General features: G+C 42.6%; 1 protein-coding gene across 1 annotated transcript in view; it reads left to right on the forward strand.

Moving 5' to 3' along the window:
- The window catches only part of LOC109918284 (hemicentin-1-like), a 417,033-nt gene that overhangs the window by 80,405 nt on the left and 321,966 nt on the right, over positions 1–14,662 (forward strand). Inside the window, exons 3-4 of the mRNA XM_048613389.1 lie at positions 201–359; positions 2,354–2,476. Of these exons, the coding sequence (XP_048469346.1) occupies positions 201–359; positions 2,354–2,476 (282 nt within the window). The remainder of the gene's footprint in view (positions 1–200; positions 360–2,353; positions 2,477–14,662) is intronic.

The raw sequence follows: 14,662 nt of genomic DNA on the forward strand, positions 1-14,662 counted from the left end.
CTACTATTGTTAGCCTCTGAATCTGAGGGTTTCTTTACCTTAATATTGGTCACTGCAAGAAAGTATTTCTGCATTTGGTATTGGTTGAAGATGTTGTTTGGTTTCCCTTCATTCAGATACAGCATATCAAGTAAGTATCAAATATCAAAAGAAACAATTGCAGATATTGATGGATCTGATTTAATCCTCTTTACTTGCAGGGTGGTGGGGACTGCCCAGAGATGAGTATGGGAGCAATTAAGCGAGCGCTCGAAGTATCCCAACCTAATTCTTTTATCTACGTCTTCACTGATGCCCGGGCAAAAGACTATCAACTGACGAAGGATGTCCTGCAACTCATCCAACTGAAGCAGTCCCAGGTAGGCAAGAAGAGCCAACTAAGATGGCACAAGTCTGCCCCTGAGCGTGCAAAAACAGAGTGAACATTACAATTGTCAGTGTTGATTCAGTGAGTGAGTTACAGATTGACATTTCCTTTCAATGCTTTGCCTGTTGCCTTTCCATGGAACAGTAAAGATTTTTGAGCCACCTTGTGGAAGCATGTCAGTGGGGCTTCGTATTTGCCATCTAAGCTTAGCATGGTAGTAGTTTTGTTGTATTTGCAATATGTCAATCCAGCGCCGTATTTCCTTGAGGTACATGGGTTCCTGGTAAGTGGAGGTGCTTCATGATGCAGTAGGCCTATTCTGAGCCAGAGCCAAGGAGGCTTGAAGAGGTAGCAATGGTTTCCTCTGTGCATGACATATATCAAAACTGTAGTTCCATTCTGTCAAAGTGGGCATATGGGTCCAGATGGAATTATTTCCTCAAGGTGGAAGAATATGGTTGATTTTTAAATAAAAGTAGATGCATCAGTATAAATGTACCAGTCTAATGTACCATTATAAATATGCCTCTGACATTGCTCATTAACAGGTGATGAACAATTCTAGTAAATATGGTGACAATGTATATGGGACAGATTTCAGACGGATTCCATAATGTTGAGTTCTCAACAATTGTTTAAAATAGGATTGGAAAAGGCCACCTAGGGAGCATATGTATTGTGATACATAGGGCATCAAAACTACGTTAGATAGGCTGGTGGGCCTGTCTTGTCAATTACCTTTGTATGATTTTGGAGTTGTTATCATACAAGCTGAACAGGATGTGTTATAAAATTATTTATATTGCATTGTTATGAGACCTGAGACAAATAGCCATGGGAGTGGAGCAAGATTGATGCTAAAATCACTCAGCCTTCAGTCCAAAACATGGTGAAGGGGAAAAAAAGGAGCCAGGTGAGACCCACACCTGAAATCAGCATTGGACGGGCAAATGAGGGGTCTAATTACTATTTTAGGACCCCTTTGTAAAATTGTGTTGGCAGGCACCAGCTATGTTCTGAAAAATGTGACCTACATGAAGATCCCTCAAAGAGACTTCTGCAGGCTACCACCAAAAAAAAACTAAGCATTTAATAAGTAATACTTCTCTAAATTTGCAGAATCACACTGTGCAGGGAATCTCACAGCTTTGCTTTAAAATTGCTAACTTCCAGTGCTGGCTATCCTCCCTCTCTTGATGACTGCATTCTCCTCTGCTTACTCTTCCAATCACTGTCTTTAACTTGCCCTCTGAAATCTGATTTCTGCCCTCCTCCCTCACACAATTGGACTAGTTAGTTTGGGAAAACTGGTCGGCAAGGACAAGTTGGACCAAAGGTTCTGCATGCCTCTATGACAATTGCTACACCCTTCCACCCCACAGCGATGTACTATCTCCTTCTCCCTTCCTCTCATGATTACAGCAGTCTCCATGCCTCACTCCTCCATTTGCAGACTTCCTCCTTCCCTCTCCTGGTTGCTGCCCTTGCTCCCTCGCCCTCCCTCCTTATTGCTGCACCTTGCTCTACCATCTTTCCTCCCTTCTGTCATCTTTCTTCTCCTTGATCTCTTGCAAGTCCAAAGGAACAGGTTTTGAAAGCTTTTGTCTATTTTCTGTTATTTTCAAGCGTTCCTTGCCCATGAGATGTTGAGTATTGTTATGTTAGACTGTTAGTGTGTTGTTGGCAAAAGCTAAACAGATGCTGGAAATAATCAGCAGGATTAGCAGTGTCTGTGGAGAGAGTAAAACAAAATTCTGCTGTATCTGCTGAGTATTTCCAGAGTTTTACTTTTATTTATGATTTCTGGTATTCACAATGTTTTGTCATTTTTTTTGTTTTGAAATCAAACTTATAGGCTCCATTCTAGACAGACATTTCTTTAAGCAAAATGTTTAACTAAACCTAATGTTAATCTAAAGGCTGAGGGGCTTGTGAGAAAAATTAATTGGGAGTCGATTAAAGTGATTGAAACTCTTATCCAAACAGGTTGTGTTTGTATTAACTGGAGACTGTGGGGACAGAGGCCACCCTGGTTATCAAGCTTTTGAAGAGGTAGCTTCAACAAGTTCAGGTCAAATATTTCACCTGGATAAACAGCAAGTCAATGAGGTAAGCAGATGCACCCTTTAGCTGAACTGATCGTTTTCCATGGGGATGTTTCCCAGAAAACCAGGTTAAATGCTTTGAAAAACCTGGATTGTGTTTGTTGTTCTGGATAATGTAATGTATGTTAAATATGTGCCGCTGGACAGTGATCAGGAGCAGAAACCTTGATTGATTTTTCTCTTCCCTAGTCCAATCACATTGCGGGCAGTCGTAAATTCATGAACTATGGTTACCATGGTCAAACCAAAGACCTTGTAGAATTTTAGAGATATTCATCATGGAAGGAATTTTAGAAAATATTGAGCTCTTGTGGCCTTTGTCCATAGCCTGGTTATGGCTTTCCTACTGCTTTTCTAAGTACATTTTAAATATGATCGGCTTTCTGTGTCTACCATCCTTCCAAGCTGTGGTTCCAGATTTCCAACAACTTCTAGGTGAAAACAAGTTCCTCTCAAATTTCCTATAAACCTCCAGCCTACTAGAATATAGGCAGCTCTCAGTCAGAGGCAGTTATTTGACCAGGAAGAGCACACTGATTTCACTTGGTGATCACACAGGCACTTTTCAACAGATTGATCATGAAACCATAATGATGTCCATTGTGGTAATAATCCACTGATTCACTAATATCTTCTCATATTGGAAACTTACTGTCCTTAGCTGGTCTGGCCTATATCTGACTGCAGTGCCCTACCATTCTGAAAGAAAAAAAACTTGCATTTTTATAGCACCATTCATGACCACAGGTCATCTCAAAAGTGCTTTAAATCCAGTAAATTACTTTTGAAGTGTAGTTGTTGTTGTAATGTAGGAAACATACAAATATTTTAATTTGATAATAACCAGATAATTTATTTTATGATGATGGTTGAGGGTTGAATACTGGCCAGGACACATTGTGCCTTTGGATCCTATTTGTCCACTTGAGGGTGCAGATGGGACCTTTGGTTAAATTTGTCATTAAAGGATATCAAGTCTGATGTGTAGCACTTCTCATAACTGCATTGGATTGGTACCATAAGACCATGGGACATAGGATCAGAATTAGGCCATCCGGCCCATCAAGTCTGCACTGCTATTCAATCATGGCTAATATGTTTCTCAACTCAATTCTCCTGCCTTCTCCCCGAAACTGTTGATCCCCTGACCAATGAAGAACCTTAACCACTCAATCCGTAGGCTTACACAGCTTGCTGCACAATGAGTTCCACAGATTAACCACCTTCTGGCTAAAGAAATTCCTCGTCATCTCAATTCTAAATGGTCATTCCTTCACTCTGAGGCAGTGCCCTCGGGTCCTAATCTCTCCTACTATGGGAAGCATCTTCTCCATGTCTGCCTTATCCAGGCCTTTCAGCATTCTGTAAGTTTCAATCGGATATCCCCTCATCCTTCTAACCTCCATTGAATACAGATCCAGAGTTCTCAATTGCTCCTCAGATGACAAGCCCTTCTTTCCCAGGATCATTCATTTAAACCTTCTCTGGACCCCCTCCAATGCCAGTAAATCCTTCCTTAGAGTGACCAAAACTGCTCACAATATTTCAAATGAGAATTGACCAGTGCCTTAACCAGCCTCAGCAGGACATTTCTGCTCATGTATTCTAGCCCACTTGAAATGAATGCTGACATTGCATTTGCCTTTCTAACTGCTAACTGAACTTGCATGTTAACCTAAAGAGTATGAACTAGAACTCCCAAGTCCCCCTGTGTTTCATATTTCTGAAGCCTTTCCCTGTTTAGAAAAAAATTCTATGCCACTATTTCTCCTACCAAAGTGCATAACCTGTCACTTTACCTCATTGTATTCTATCTGCCACTTCTTTGCACACTCTCCTAGCTAGTCCAAGTTCTTCTGCAGCGTTCCCACTTCCTCAACACTGTTTGCCCCTCCATCCATCTTTGTGTCCTCTGCAAACTTAATTGCAATGCTTTCAGTTCCTTCCTGAGTAGTCCCAACATGGACCCCTGCAGAACTCTACTAGTCACTGGCTGCCATCCTGAGAAAGACTTCTTTATTCCTATTCTCTGCCTTCTGCTAGTCAGCCGTTCCTCTATTCATGCCAGTACGTTACCCCTAATAGCATAGGTTCTTATCTTGTTTAGCAGCCTCTGAGCGGCATCTTGTCAAAGGTCTTCTGGAAATCCAAATATATCATGTCCACTGGCTTTCCTTTGTCTAACCTGCTGGTTACCTCCTCGAAGAATTCTAACAGATTTGTCAGGCATGACCTTCCCTTGATGAAGCTGTGCTGAGTCAGCCATATTTTACCATGCACTTCCAAGTACTCCATGGTGTCATCCTTAATAATGGACTCTAGAATCTTACCAACAACTGAGGTCAGGCTAACCAGCCTTTAGTTTCCTGTCTTCTGCCTCCCTCCCTCCTTAAACATTGTTGTCTTCTGGGACCCTCCCTGACTCCCCATGGTAGGCTATTGCAGAAAATACGGAGGCATGGGATTGAGGGTGATTTAGCGGTTTGGATCAGAAATTGGCTAGCTGTAAGAAGACAGAGGGTGATGGTTGATGGGAAATGTTCATACTGGCGTTCAGTTACTAGTGGTGTACCTCAAGGATCTGTTTTGGGGCCGCTGCTGTTTGTCATTTTTATAAATGACCTGGATGAGAGCGTAGAAGGATGGGTTAGTAAATTTGCGGATGACACCAAAGTCGGTGGAGTTGTGGATAGTGTGGAATGGTTGTTGCAGGTTACAGAGGGACATAGATAAGCTGCAGAGCTGGGCTGAGAGGTGGCAAATGGAGTTTAATGCAGAAAAGTGTGAGGTGATTCACCTTGGAAGGAGTAACAGGAATACAGAGTACTGGGCTAATGGTAAGATTCTTGGTAGTGTGGATGAGCAGAAAGATCTCGGTGTCCATGTGCATAGATCACTGAAAGTTGCCACCCAGGTTGATAGCGTTGTTAAGAAGGCGTACGGTATGTTAGGTTTTATTGGTAGAGGGATTAACTTTCAGAGCCATGAGGTCATGTTGTAGCTGTACAAAACTCTGGTGTGGCCGCACTTGGAGTATTGTGTACAGTTCTGGTCACCGCATTATAGGAAGGATGTGGAAGCATTGGAATGGGTGCAGAGGAGATTTACCAGGATGTTGCCTGGTATGGAGGGAAGGTCTTATGAGGAAAGGCTGAGGGACTTGAGGCTGTATTCGTTAGAGAGAAGAAGGTTAAGAGGTGACTTAATAGAGACATTCAAGATGATCAGAGGATTAGATAGGGTGGACAGTGGGAGCCTGTTTCCTCGGATGGTGATGGCTAGCACGAGGGGACATAGCTTTAAATTGAGGGGTGATAGATATAGGACAGATGTCAGAGATAGGTTCTTTACTCAGAGAGTAGTAAGGGCGTGGAATGCCCTGCCTGCAAAAGTAGTAGATTCGCCAACTTTAAGGGCATTTAAATGGTCATTGGATAAACATATGGATGATAATGGAATAGTTTAGGTTAGATGGGCTTCAGATTGGTTTCACAGGTCGGCGCAACATCGAGGGCCGAAGGGCCTGTACTGCACTGTAATGTTCTATGTTCTATGTTCTATGTTCCAGTGATTCCTGATAGATCTCTCCTCAGCTATCTCAGAAATCTGAGGTGTAGTCCATCTGGTCCAGGTTATTTATCCACCTACAGACCTTTCAGTTTCCCCAGCACCTTTTTAGTGATGGCTACTAAATTCACCTCTGTCCCCGACTGTCTTGAAGTTCTGGTATGCTGTAGGTGTATTCCACTGTGAAAACTGACGCAAAGTACCTATTCAGTTCCTCCACCATTTCTTTGTTCCTTATTACTACTTCTCCAGTCTTACTTTCCATGGTCCAATGTCCGCACTTGCATCCCTGTTACTTTTTAGATATCTAAGAAAAAATCTTGCAATCCTCTTTTGTATTACTGGCTAGTTTGCTCTCACATTTTGTCTTCTTCCTCCCGCAAACCCCACCCCCACCCCCAACCCCGGCCTTATTGCTTTATTTGATTGTCCTCTGCTGGTTTTTAAAGGCTTCTCAACCCTGTGGCTTCCCACTAATCTTCATCACATTGTATGCATTTTCATTTGCTTTTATGCTGTTCCCTGACTCCCCATGTCATCCATAGTTGTCTTGTCCTCCACTTAGTATGTTTCTTTTTCCTTGGGATGAATTTCAATTATGCCTCCCGAATTACCCCCATAAACTCTTGCCATTGCCTCTGCCATCTTCCCTGCTTTGCTCCCCTTCCAATCAATTCTGGCCAACTCTTTCCTCATATGTTTGTGGTACCATTTTTTCAATAGTAATACCGTTATATCTGATTCCAGCTTCTCCATTTCAAACTGCAGGTTATTTCTATCATATTACGATCACTTCCCCTTAGGGGTTCCTTCACGTTAAGCTCTCTAATCAAGTCTGCCTCATTACACATCACCAATTCCAGAATTGTCTGTGCCGTCGTGGGTTCTACCACAAGCTGCTCCAAAAGACCATCTCGTACACATGCTACAAATTCCTTTTCTTGAGAACCGCTACCAACTTGATTTTTTCAATCCACTTGTATACTGAAGTCCCCCATGATTATTGTAATAGTGCCTTTCTTACACGCCTTTTCTATCTCCTGATTTATTTACCGTCCCCCCCCACCAATTCTGACTGCTGCTAGGAGGCCTGTACACAACTCCAATCTGGGACTTTTTTCCTTTGTAGCTCCTCAACTCTACCCACACAGCTTCTATGTCTTCTGACTCAATATCACTTCTTGCTATTGATTTATTTAATTTCTTATTAACATAATTTCTTATTATCAAGACAATCCTGTGCTCTCTGCCCATTTGTCTGTCTTTTTGATAAGATGTGCATTCTGGGATGTTTAGTTCCCAGTCCTGATCCCCTTCAGCTACATCCCTGTGATACCAAACACACTATACCTGCCAATTTCAATCTGTGCTACAAGCTCAATTATCTTGTTTCGTATACAGTGTGCATTTAAGTCCAACACCCTATGTCCTGCATCGACTGTTCCCTTGCTCATAGTTGTCCCCTCATCTGCCGTGCCTGGTTAGATTCCTGACCCTCTCCTTGCTATTTGTCTTTTACTTAATAACCTCTGCTGAAAATTCCATAATTTTCATCCACCTGAACACACACCACCACTATTTAGTTTAAAGCTCTATCCACAGTCCCAATTATGCGAATAGCCGGGATTTTGTTCCCAGCATGATTCATGTAGAGCCCATCCCATTGGAACTGCTCCTTCCTTCCTGTGTACTGGTGCCAATGTCCCATGAATTCAAACCCATTTCTCCCACACCAATGTTTGAGCCTTCTGTTTACCTTTTTAATCTTGTTGACCCTGTGCCAATTTGTTCGTGGCTCACATAACAATCAGGAGATTAGTACTTTCTTCGTTCTGCTTTTTAATTCAGCCCTAGCTGCTCATATTCCCACAGCAGAATCTTTTTCTTCTTTCTGCCTATATCATTGGTACTTATGTGGATCATCACAGCTGGATCTTTCCCCTCGGACTCCAAGTTCCTCTGTAGCCCACATGAGATTTCCTGATCCCAAGCACAAGTCAGGCAGCACAGCTTCAGGACTGTATCTCCTTGCCACAGAGAACAGCGTCCTTTCTCCTAATTATTACTATTCCTGATTACACCCACATTTTTCCTTTCTTCCCCCACTTGAATGGCTCCTTGTACCACAGTGCTCTGGTCAGTTTGCTCATCCTCCCTGCAGCCCCCACTCTCAAAGCTGTTAGACAAGCTAAGGGCTGAGGCTCCTTCAGCACTACATCCTGGATCTCTCTACCTGCCTCGCTCATAATCACACACCCTTCTGTCCTGAGGAAGTTAATCTAAGGGGTTTGATTGCCTCCTCGAACACAACATCCAGGTAACTCTCCTCCTCCCTGATGTGTTGCAGTGTTCGAAGTTCAGACTCCAGCTCACTGACTATGAGCCAGACCTCCTCAAGCAAACAACACTTGCTACAGGTGTGGTCACTGTGAACCACAATAGGGTCCACCACCTCCAACATCATTCAATTGTAGCACATTGCCTGGCCCAATATCTCTACTTTAATTACTTAGTTTTTAATATGACTTTTGAAAGTTTTGCTGTGGTCTTTTACCTTGTAGCCTGCAAAATATTTCCCCCTGTTTACCTTCAATCTGAAAATAACCTATAATAGATTGAACTCATAAATCTCTGACCCAGAGGTCAAAGTGCTACTGACTCAGTTGCGCTCTGATACTGGCTAGAAAACTATTCACTTATATCTAAACCACACAAAAAATATATTTGACAAAAACTCCAGTGATCTGAGAGGCAGCTCACCACCTTTGAAAGGACACATTGAGACAGCTGACAAATTCTTGTATTGACAGCGATGTTCACATCTTGAAGAGAAAAATATATTGTTGATCAGGGATGCTGACTGATTTTTCCTCTCTCTGTCACTCTCCCTGACACAGGATGACAGAGATACCAATTGCAGGCCCTCATGACTCCCCACTTCTGCTGTCTGGCTGAGGTTAGTTAACATGGAACCATATGGGTTCGAGATTTGAGTCTTTCTGATCTGCTTGGTTTGGTACCACACCAAGAGAAGCTTTTAAGCTTGGAGTTCTTGGGATCTTCCACTCTGTCAGGGATAGCTGTTAGTAGTATAAAGCAAGAGGTGGTATCAGACTAATAGTATTTCTTGTAGAGTGAATATTTTTTGCATTTTCATTCTTCAGCGATCCATTGATGAATTTATAATTCAATGAATGAATTATGTTTTTTTTTGATTTTCATAAGTTTTACAGACCAGACCAAACCCCTTCAAGTTAGATTAAGATTCTGGTTCTGTGGGAGCTTGACGTTACCCCTTCATGCTGCTTCTATTGTTCCAACTTAAAAAACAAACCACAAGGCCTAACAAGCTGTTTACTTTATTGGCTCGGAACTGACTATTTGACACCTCTGTCTCAACCTCCCTTCATTAAAAAAAGTACGAAATACAACTCTTAAAGCCATAGTACTGTCACAATAAGATTTTCCTTATTATATAATAATAATTAATATCTGGAAAGTACAGGAATAAGTCTTCTGTGTTTGCATTACATTTGACAGATTACTCGTCCTTTAATCTGGAGGCCTCAATTTGGTATAGTTGTTTCATTCTTACTGCTGTGCACCTAGTTTTAATATATTTTCTTGCCTCACCTTTGTTTATTGACTGTAAGTGGATGTTGTTTGATGTGGAAAGTGGCAACATGGAATGATAGTGTGAAATGATGAAATGGTGAGATGTATATTTCTACGCTAAGAAATGCTGTTCCCATTAGTTGATGGTGCAATTTAATCAATGATTTCAAAAGAAAATTGGAGGTCACTTGAAGGAAATAAACTTATAGGACTAATAAGATAAAGTATGGGAGTGGGACTACTGGATTGCTGTGCTGAGAGCTGGTATGGACTTAATTTGCTGAATAGTCTCCTTCTGTATTGTAATGACTTAGTAACTTTACACTTTATTTCATTTTTCAGAGCTGTTAATTTTCACTATGTTATTGTGGCACAGCTGGGTGTCTGAAGGGTACTCAAATCGGGACCAGAGGTCATCTAAGCAGCAGCATAAAGCAGGAACTTCTAATTTGACAAAAAGGAGAGGGTTAACATTACTTTCAGAACATCCACAGTGCTGACAAGGCCGGAGCTCTAGAATTTTGATTAATCAAAAATGAAGGAATAGCAATATATCACCAAGTCAGGATGGTATGTGTCTTGATGGGGAACATGCAGGTAGTGGTGTTCCCATGTATCTTCCTACCCTTGTCCTTCTAGGTGATAGAGGTTGCCAGTTTGGAAGGTGCTTTTGAAGAAACTTGGCAAGTTGTTGCGGTGCAAATTGCCAATATGCACTGTTGCCACTGTGCGTTGGTAGGAAAGGGAATGAATGTTTAGGATGGTGAGTTGGATGCCGAACAAGCGGGCTGCTTTGATCTGGATGTATAGAAAGGCTTGAGTGTTGTTGGAGCTGCACTCATCCAGGCAGGCAGAGAGATTTATCACTTTCTTGATTGTGTTTTCTCTTGGAGTTTGGACAAATCTTCAACTTGTGGAGTTGGCCTGATCTCACTTCAGTGAACTATTTTGGAATAAGGGTTGGTGTTGGTTTCACACTGCATTGCACTTAGAGTGTGAACTCTATCTAATGGGAGACTGCAAGCCATGTGACTTGTCCATGGTGGGTAGGGAGGGACAGTTCGAGTGGTGGTTGAATGACCAATGGTGCTTCCTGTGGGCAGGTATGGGTTGCACCCTGAGATCAGACATAGGTATAGGGCTAGGGAAAGGACTTGAATGTTCAAAAATAATAAGCAAATTTAGTAAAAAGTACCTCCATTAAAACTCACCTCAACATAGGTAAGCTAACATACGTAAATTATCTCGTGTGTTAGAAGAAAATTATGCTACTCTCTGTTTTACAAGTAATCCTGGCCACTGCCTGAGATACTGCCAGTTTTTCACTTGCAGCAATAGATCCAACATCTGGGGGATATTAGACTTTAACAAGAACATTGTTGATAGCTATTTTTCTTGTTCTTATTCATTGTTGTAATCTCAGCAGGGATCACCCATCATGTGAAAGCCATTTTCTGTCTCCAGCCAATTAATGTCCATTCAGTTGCTTGTTATAGAGTGGCAGTATTAATATTTGCAGCAGTAAGTTGGCCAACACTGTTGACAGTATCACTAGCGACGATATTGAGAGAGAGTGTTACAAATGATTTTAATTTGTTTTGAGGTAGTTGGAAGCCTTGTTGGCATTTACATTGACAGTTTGTCTTGTCTTTTGGTCTTTCAATTTGGAGAAGGCAATGAACATAGGCAGCCGTGCAGCCACTGTAATTGCGCCACCCCCTTCACATTTCTCTCAAACGACATGCTGCAAAGCTTTCCTTTCTCTCAACTACTCTTCTGGTTGTACCTACTCTAGATTCTGTCAACACTTCTTCTGTTCTTGGCATAAAAGAAGAAAATGAATGTTTTCCCTGATTCACTGCAATACTTTTTGATTGAGAAGATAATTTGACTATCTTTGTAGTAAGATCATGTCTGGGTTGTTGATAGAAGATAGTCCACATTCATCAGCAACTTTATTATTATCTATAACTATGGATAAGAGAGGACACTCTTGGAACCTTTCACATTTCAGTCCCAGATCCATGTTTTCTGACATCATTATGACATAGTTCCTTTAGTCTAATAATACTAACTGAGCACATATAGTTAACCCTTTCCTTCATAATTTCTTTTTGAACCAATGCTGCTGCTGCTGAACTGGCATCAAAGAGGTGAGCACAAAAGGCTGTAGTTGAGTCCAGCAGCTTGATTAGCTAAAGGCAAGTGCTACTGTTTTCTTCTGTCAGAATTGGGAGGGAACCCTCTGGCCGTCATCCCAGTTCCATGAAGCAAGATAGCAATTTTCTGAATTGCAGTGGAAATGACAGTATAACTGAAATAACTGCTCAGAGACCAGTTTCCTGGCACCACATCACCCTTTATTTACTTATGCACAGTACACTGGCTGTGGCCAGCCAGCTTCAAGTCAGTCTCCTGAACTGAGGAGATTCTAAATCCCCTGTTAATATTGGTCAGCCACTGCCTACTGATTGGGGTGTTAACCTGGACCAATCAAGGACATCGTAGTCAACAAGGTCCACCTAGTTTCAATCACTACATCCTTTCCCCCTCTAAGTCCAGTGATATAGGCCTGGTCTTTCTCTCGTAGCTTATCATGTGATGTTTTCACCCCAGGTCTGCTTCCTGTGATTTGGATTCTGACACAGGCGGCACGTACCCAACCGTAGCCCGTCTCTTGTGCCCAGAGCATCTCATGAGAGTTTCCTGCCCTTCTTCCGGCGGTAACAGTGTTGAGGATGCATCCATCTCGGACCCAGAACTTTCATTGACACTAGGCAGAGGGGGAGGACCTACAGTTTCTGACAGGCTTTCTGGCTGTTTGGAGGGGTCAGGTATGTTTTGCATCTGCCCCATTTGCAAGGTAACAGCTTTCAGGTGATCCCCATGTTTGTTTAGGACTGCCTCACCTACCTGAATTTGATAAGTCATGGGACCTGATCTTGCATCAATGTTGCCTCGTACCCATACAGGGTAATTTCCACAGTTCCGGCACCAAACTTCATCCCTGGAATTAAATTGTCCTTCTTGCTTAGAGGAGGGATGTGGTTGGCATTGGCGTTCCTGCTGCCATTTCTCCCTCCCCCCAGGTTCGGGAATATCAGGTGTGACCTGGTGCAGAGTCTTCAACCCGTCAGCAACTCTGCTGATGCTATCCCTGTTGTTGAGTGAGAGGTGGTCCTGTAATTGAACAGGATGCTGGACAGTTTGGTATCAAGTGATGCTTTAGGCTGCTTCTTCAAGCCCACCTTCAATGTTTAGACTGTTCTTTTCGCCAGACCATTGGATGATGGGTAGTATGGAACTGTCCTTATGTGTCGAATACCATTCAACTTCAGGAAATTCTCAGATTCCGTGCTGGTAAATGACATTCCATTGTCCGTGAAGATATCAGTGGAACTTCCTCACACCAGAGATGGCTGCCAAACCTTCCTTCTGTATCTGGGCATATTTGCTTTCAGCATCAGCCAAAGTCCGGGAAGCATACATTAGAGGGCATTCCTCTCCGTTGGGCCACTGGTGAGCCAACGCTAGTCCGATAGCATATGGGAAGACATCGCATGTCAGCACTACCTCTCGCTAATTGATAGCTGCTTTTTCACTTCGTGAAAGGCTACTTCTTGGCTATGTGACCATTTCCAAGGCTGACCCTTTTTCAATAGCGTGTGTAAGGGTGCCAAGATGGAGGCCAGGTTACATATGAATTTTCCGTAACAATTCACAAACCCAAGTAAAGACCTAATCCCACATATCAAATGGTCTGCCAGCTCTTTTGATTGCCCTCACTTTATCTTCCAAAGGGTGTAACCTGGTTTTGTCAACTCTGTAGTCCAAGTTGGTTACTTGGAGCACCTGGAACACACATTTTCCCCTTCTAAGGCATAGGGCCGCCTGGGAGAAACGTTTAAGCACTATGTCTAAGTTCCCCAAGCGCTCTTTATTGGTCTTCCCTGTTATTAACACATTATCCAGATAAATGGCAATGTGGGGTAGCCCCTTGTAAAATGTTCTCCATGGTTCTCTCGAAAAGGGCTCAGGCTGATGATGCCCTAAGTGGCAATCTTGTATGTTGGTATAAACCATTACGGGTGTTAATTGTGGCATACTTCTGGGACTCCTCATCGAGTCACAATTGCAGTTAGGCATGGCTCACGTCCAGCTTTTCAAGGACAGACCCGCCCCTTCGTGCAAACTTTGCAGGGGTTGGGTATTTATCCAACTGCAAGAGGCAGTTTACCGTTTGCTTAAAATCCCTAAAAAGGTCAACTGTGTTGTCATGCTTTACAATCGGTACAACCAGTGTTGCCTATTCCATAAACTGGTTTGATGATTCCTTCGCTCTCCAGCTTCCTGATTTCTGCCTCTACTTTTGCCTGCAAGATAAATGGCACCAGGTGGGCCTTGCAAAATCACAGAATTGCTTCCTGGTCAACATGTAAACTGGCTTTGGCCCCTTTAATAGTCCCAAGTCCTTCTTGAAAAACCCCTGGGTATTTCACTAGGACTTCAAGGAGGCAGCAATTTTTCAATCGAAAAACGTTGAGCCAATCTAGGTGAGTCTTTCTCAACCAATTTCGCTCCAAAAGGCTTGGGCCTGAATCTCTTATTACCATCAGTGGTAATTGCACAAACTGGTCCTCATAGGAGACAGGAACCAAAGTCATACCCTTAATTTGCAACGGTTCTCCAGTGTATGTTCTTAGTCTGGGTGAGGTCTTGCACAAACTTAAGGGTTGGAGACCCAAGTCAATCTTGTTTAAGACAGGTTCTGCAACCACATATACAGCTGTGCTGGTATCAACGCCATGGAAACTGGATGACCATTTAACCAAACATTAATTTTAATCAGAGGTAGTAGGAACTGCCGATGCTGGAGAATGTGAGACAACAAAGTGTAGAGCTGGATGAACACAGCAGGCCAAGCAGCATCAGAGTAGCAGGAAAGCTGACGTTTCGGGTCTAGACCCTTCTGAGGAAATCCATTTCTGAAGAAGGGTGTAGATCCGAA

The sequence above is a fragment of the Rhincodon typus genome, chromosome 28 (assembly GCF_021869965.1).
Source record: "Rhincodon typus isolate 14 chromosome 28, sRhiTyp1.1, whole genome shotgun sequence".
NCBI classification, from domain to species: Eukaryota; Metazoa; Chordata; class Chondrichthyes; order Orectolobiformes; family Rhincodontidae; genus Rhincodon; species Rhincodon typus.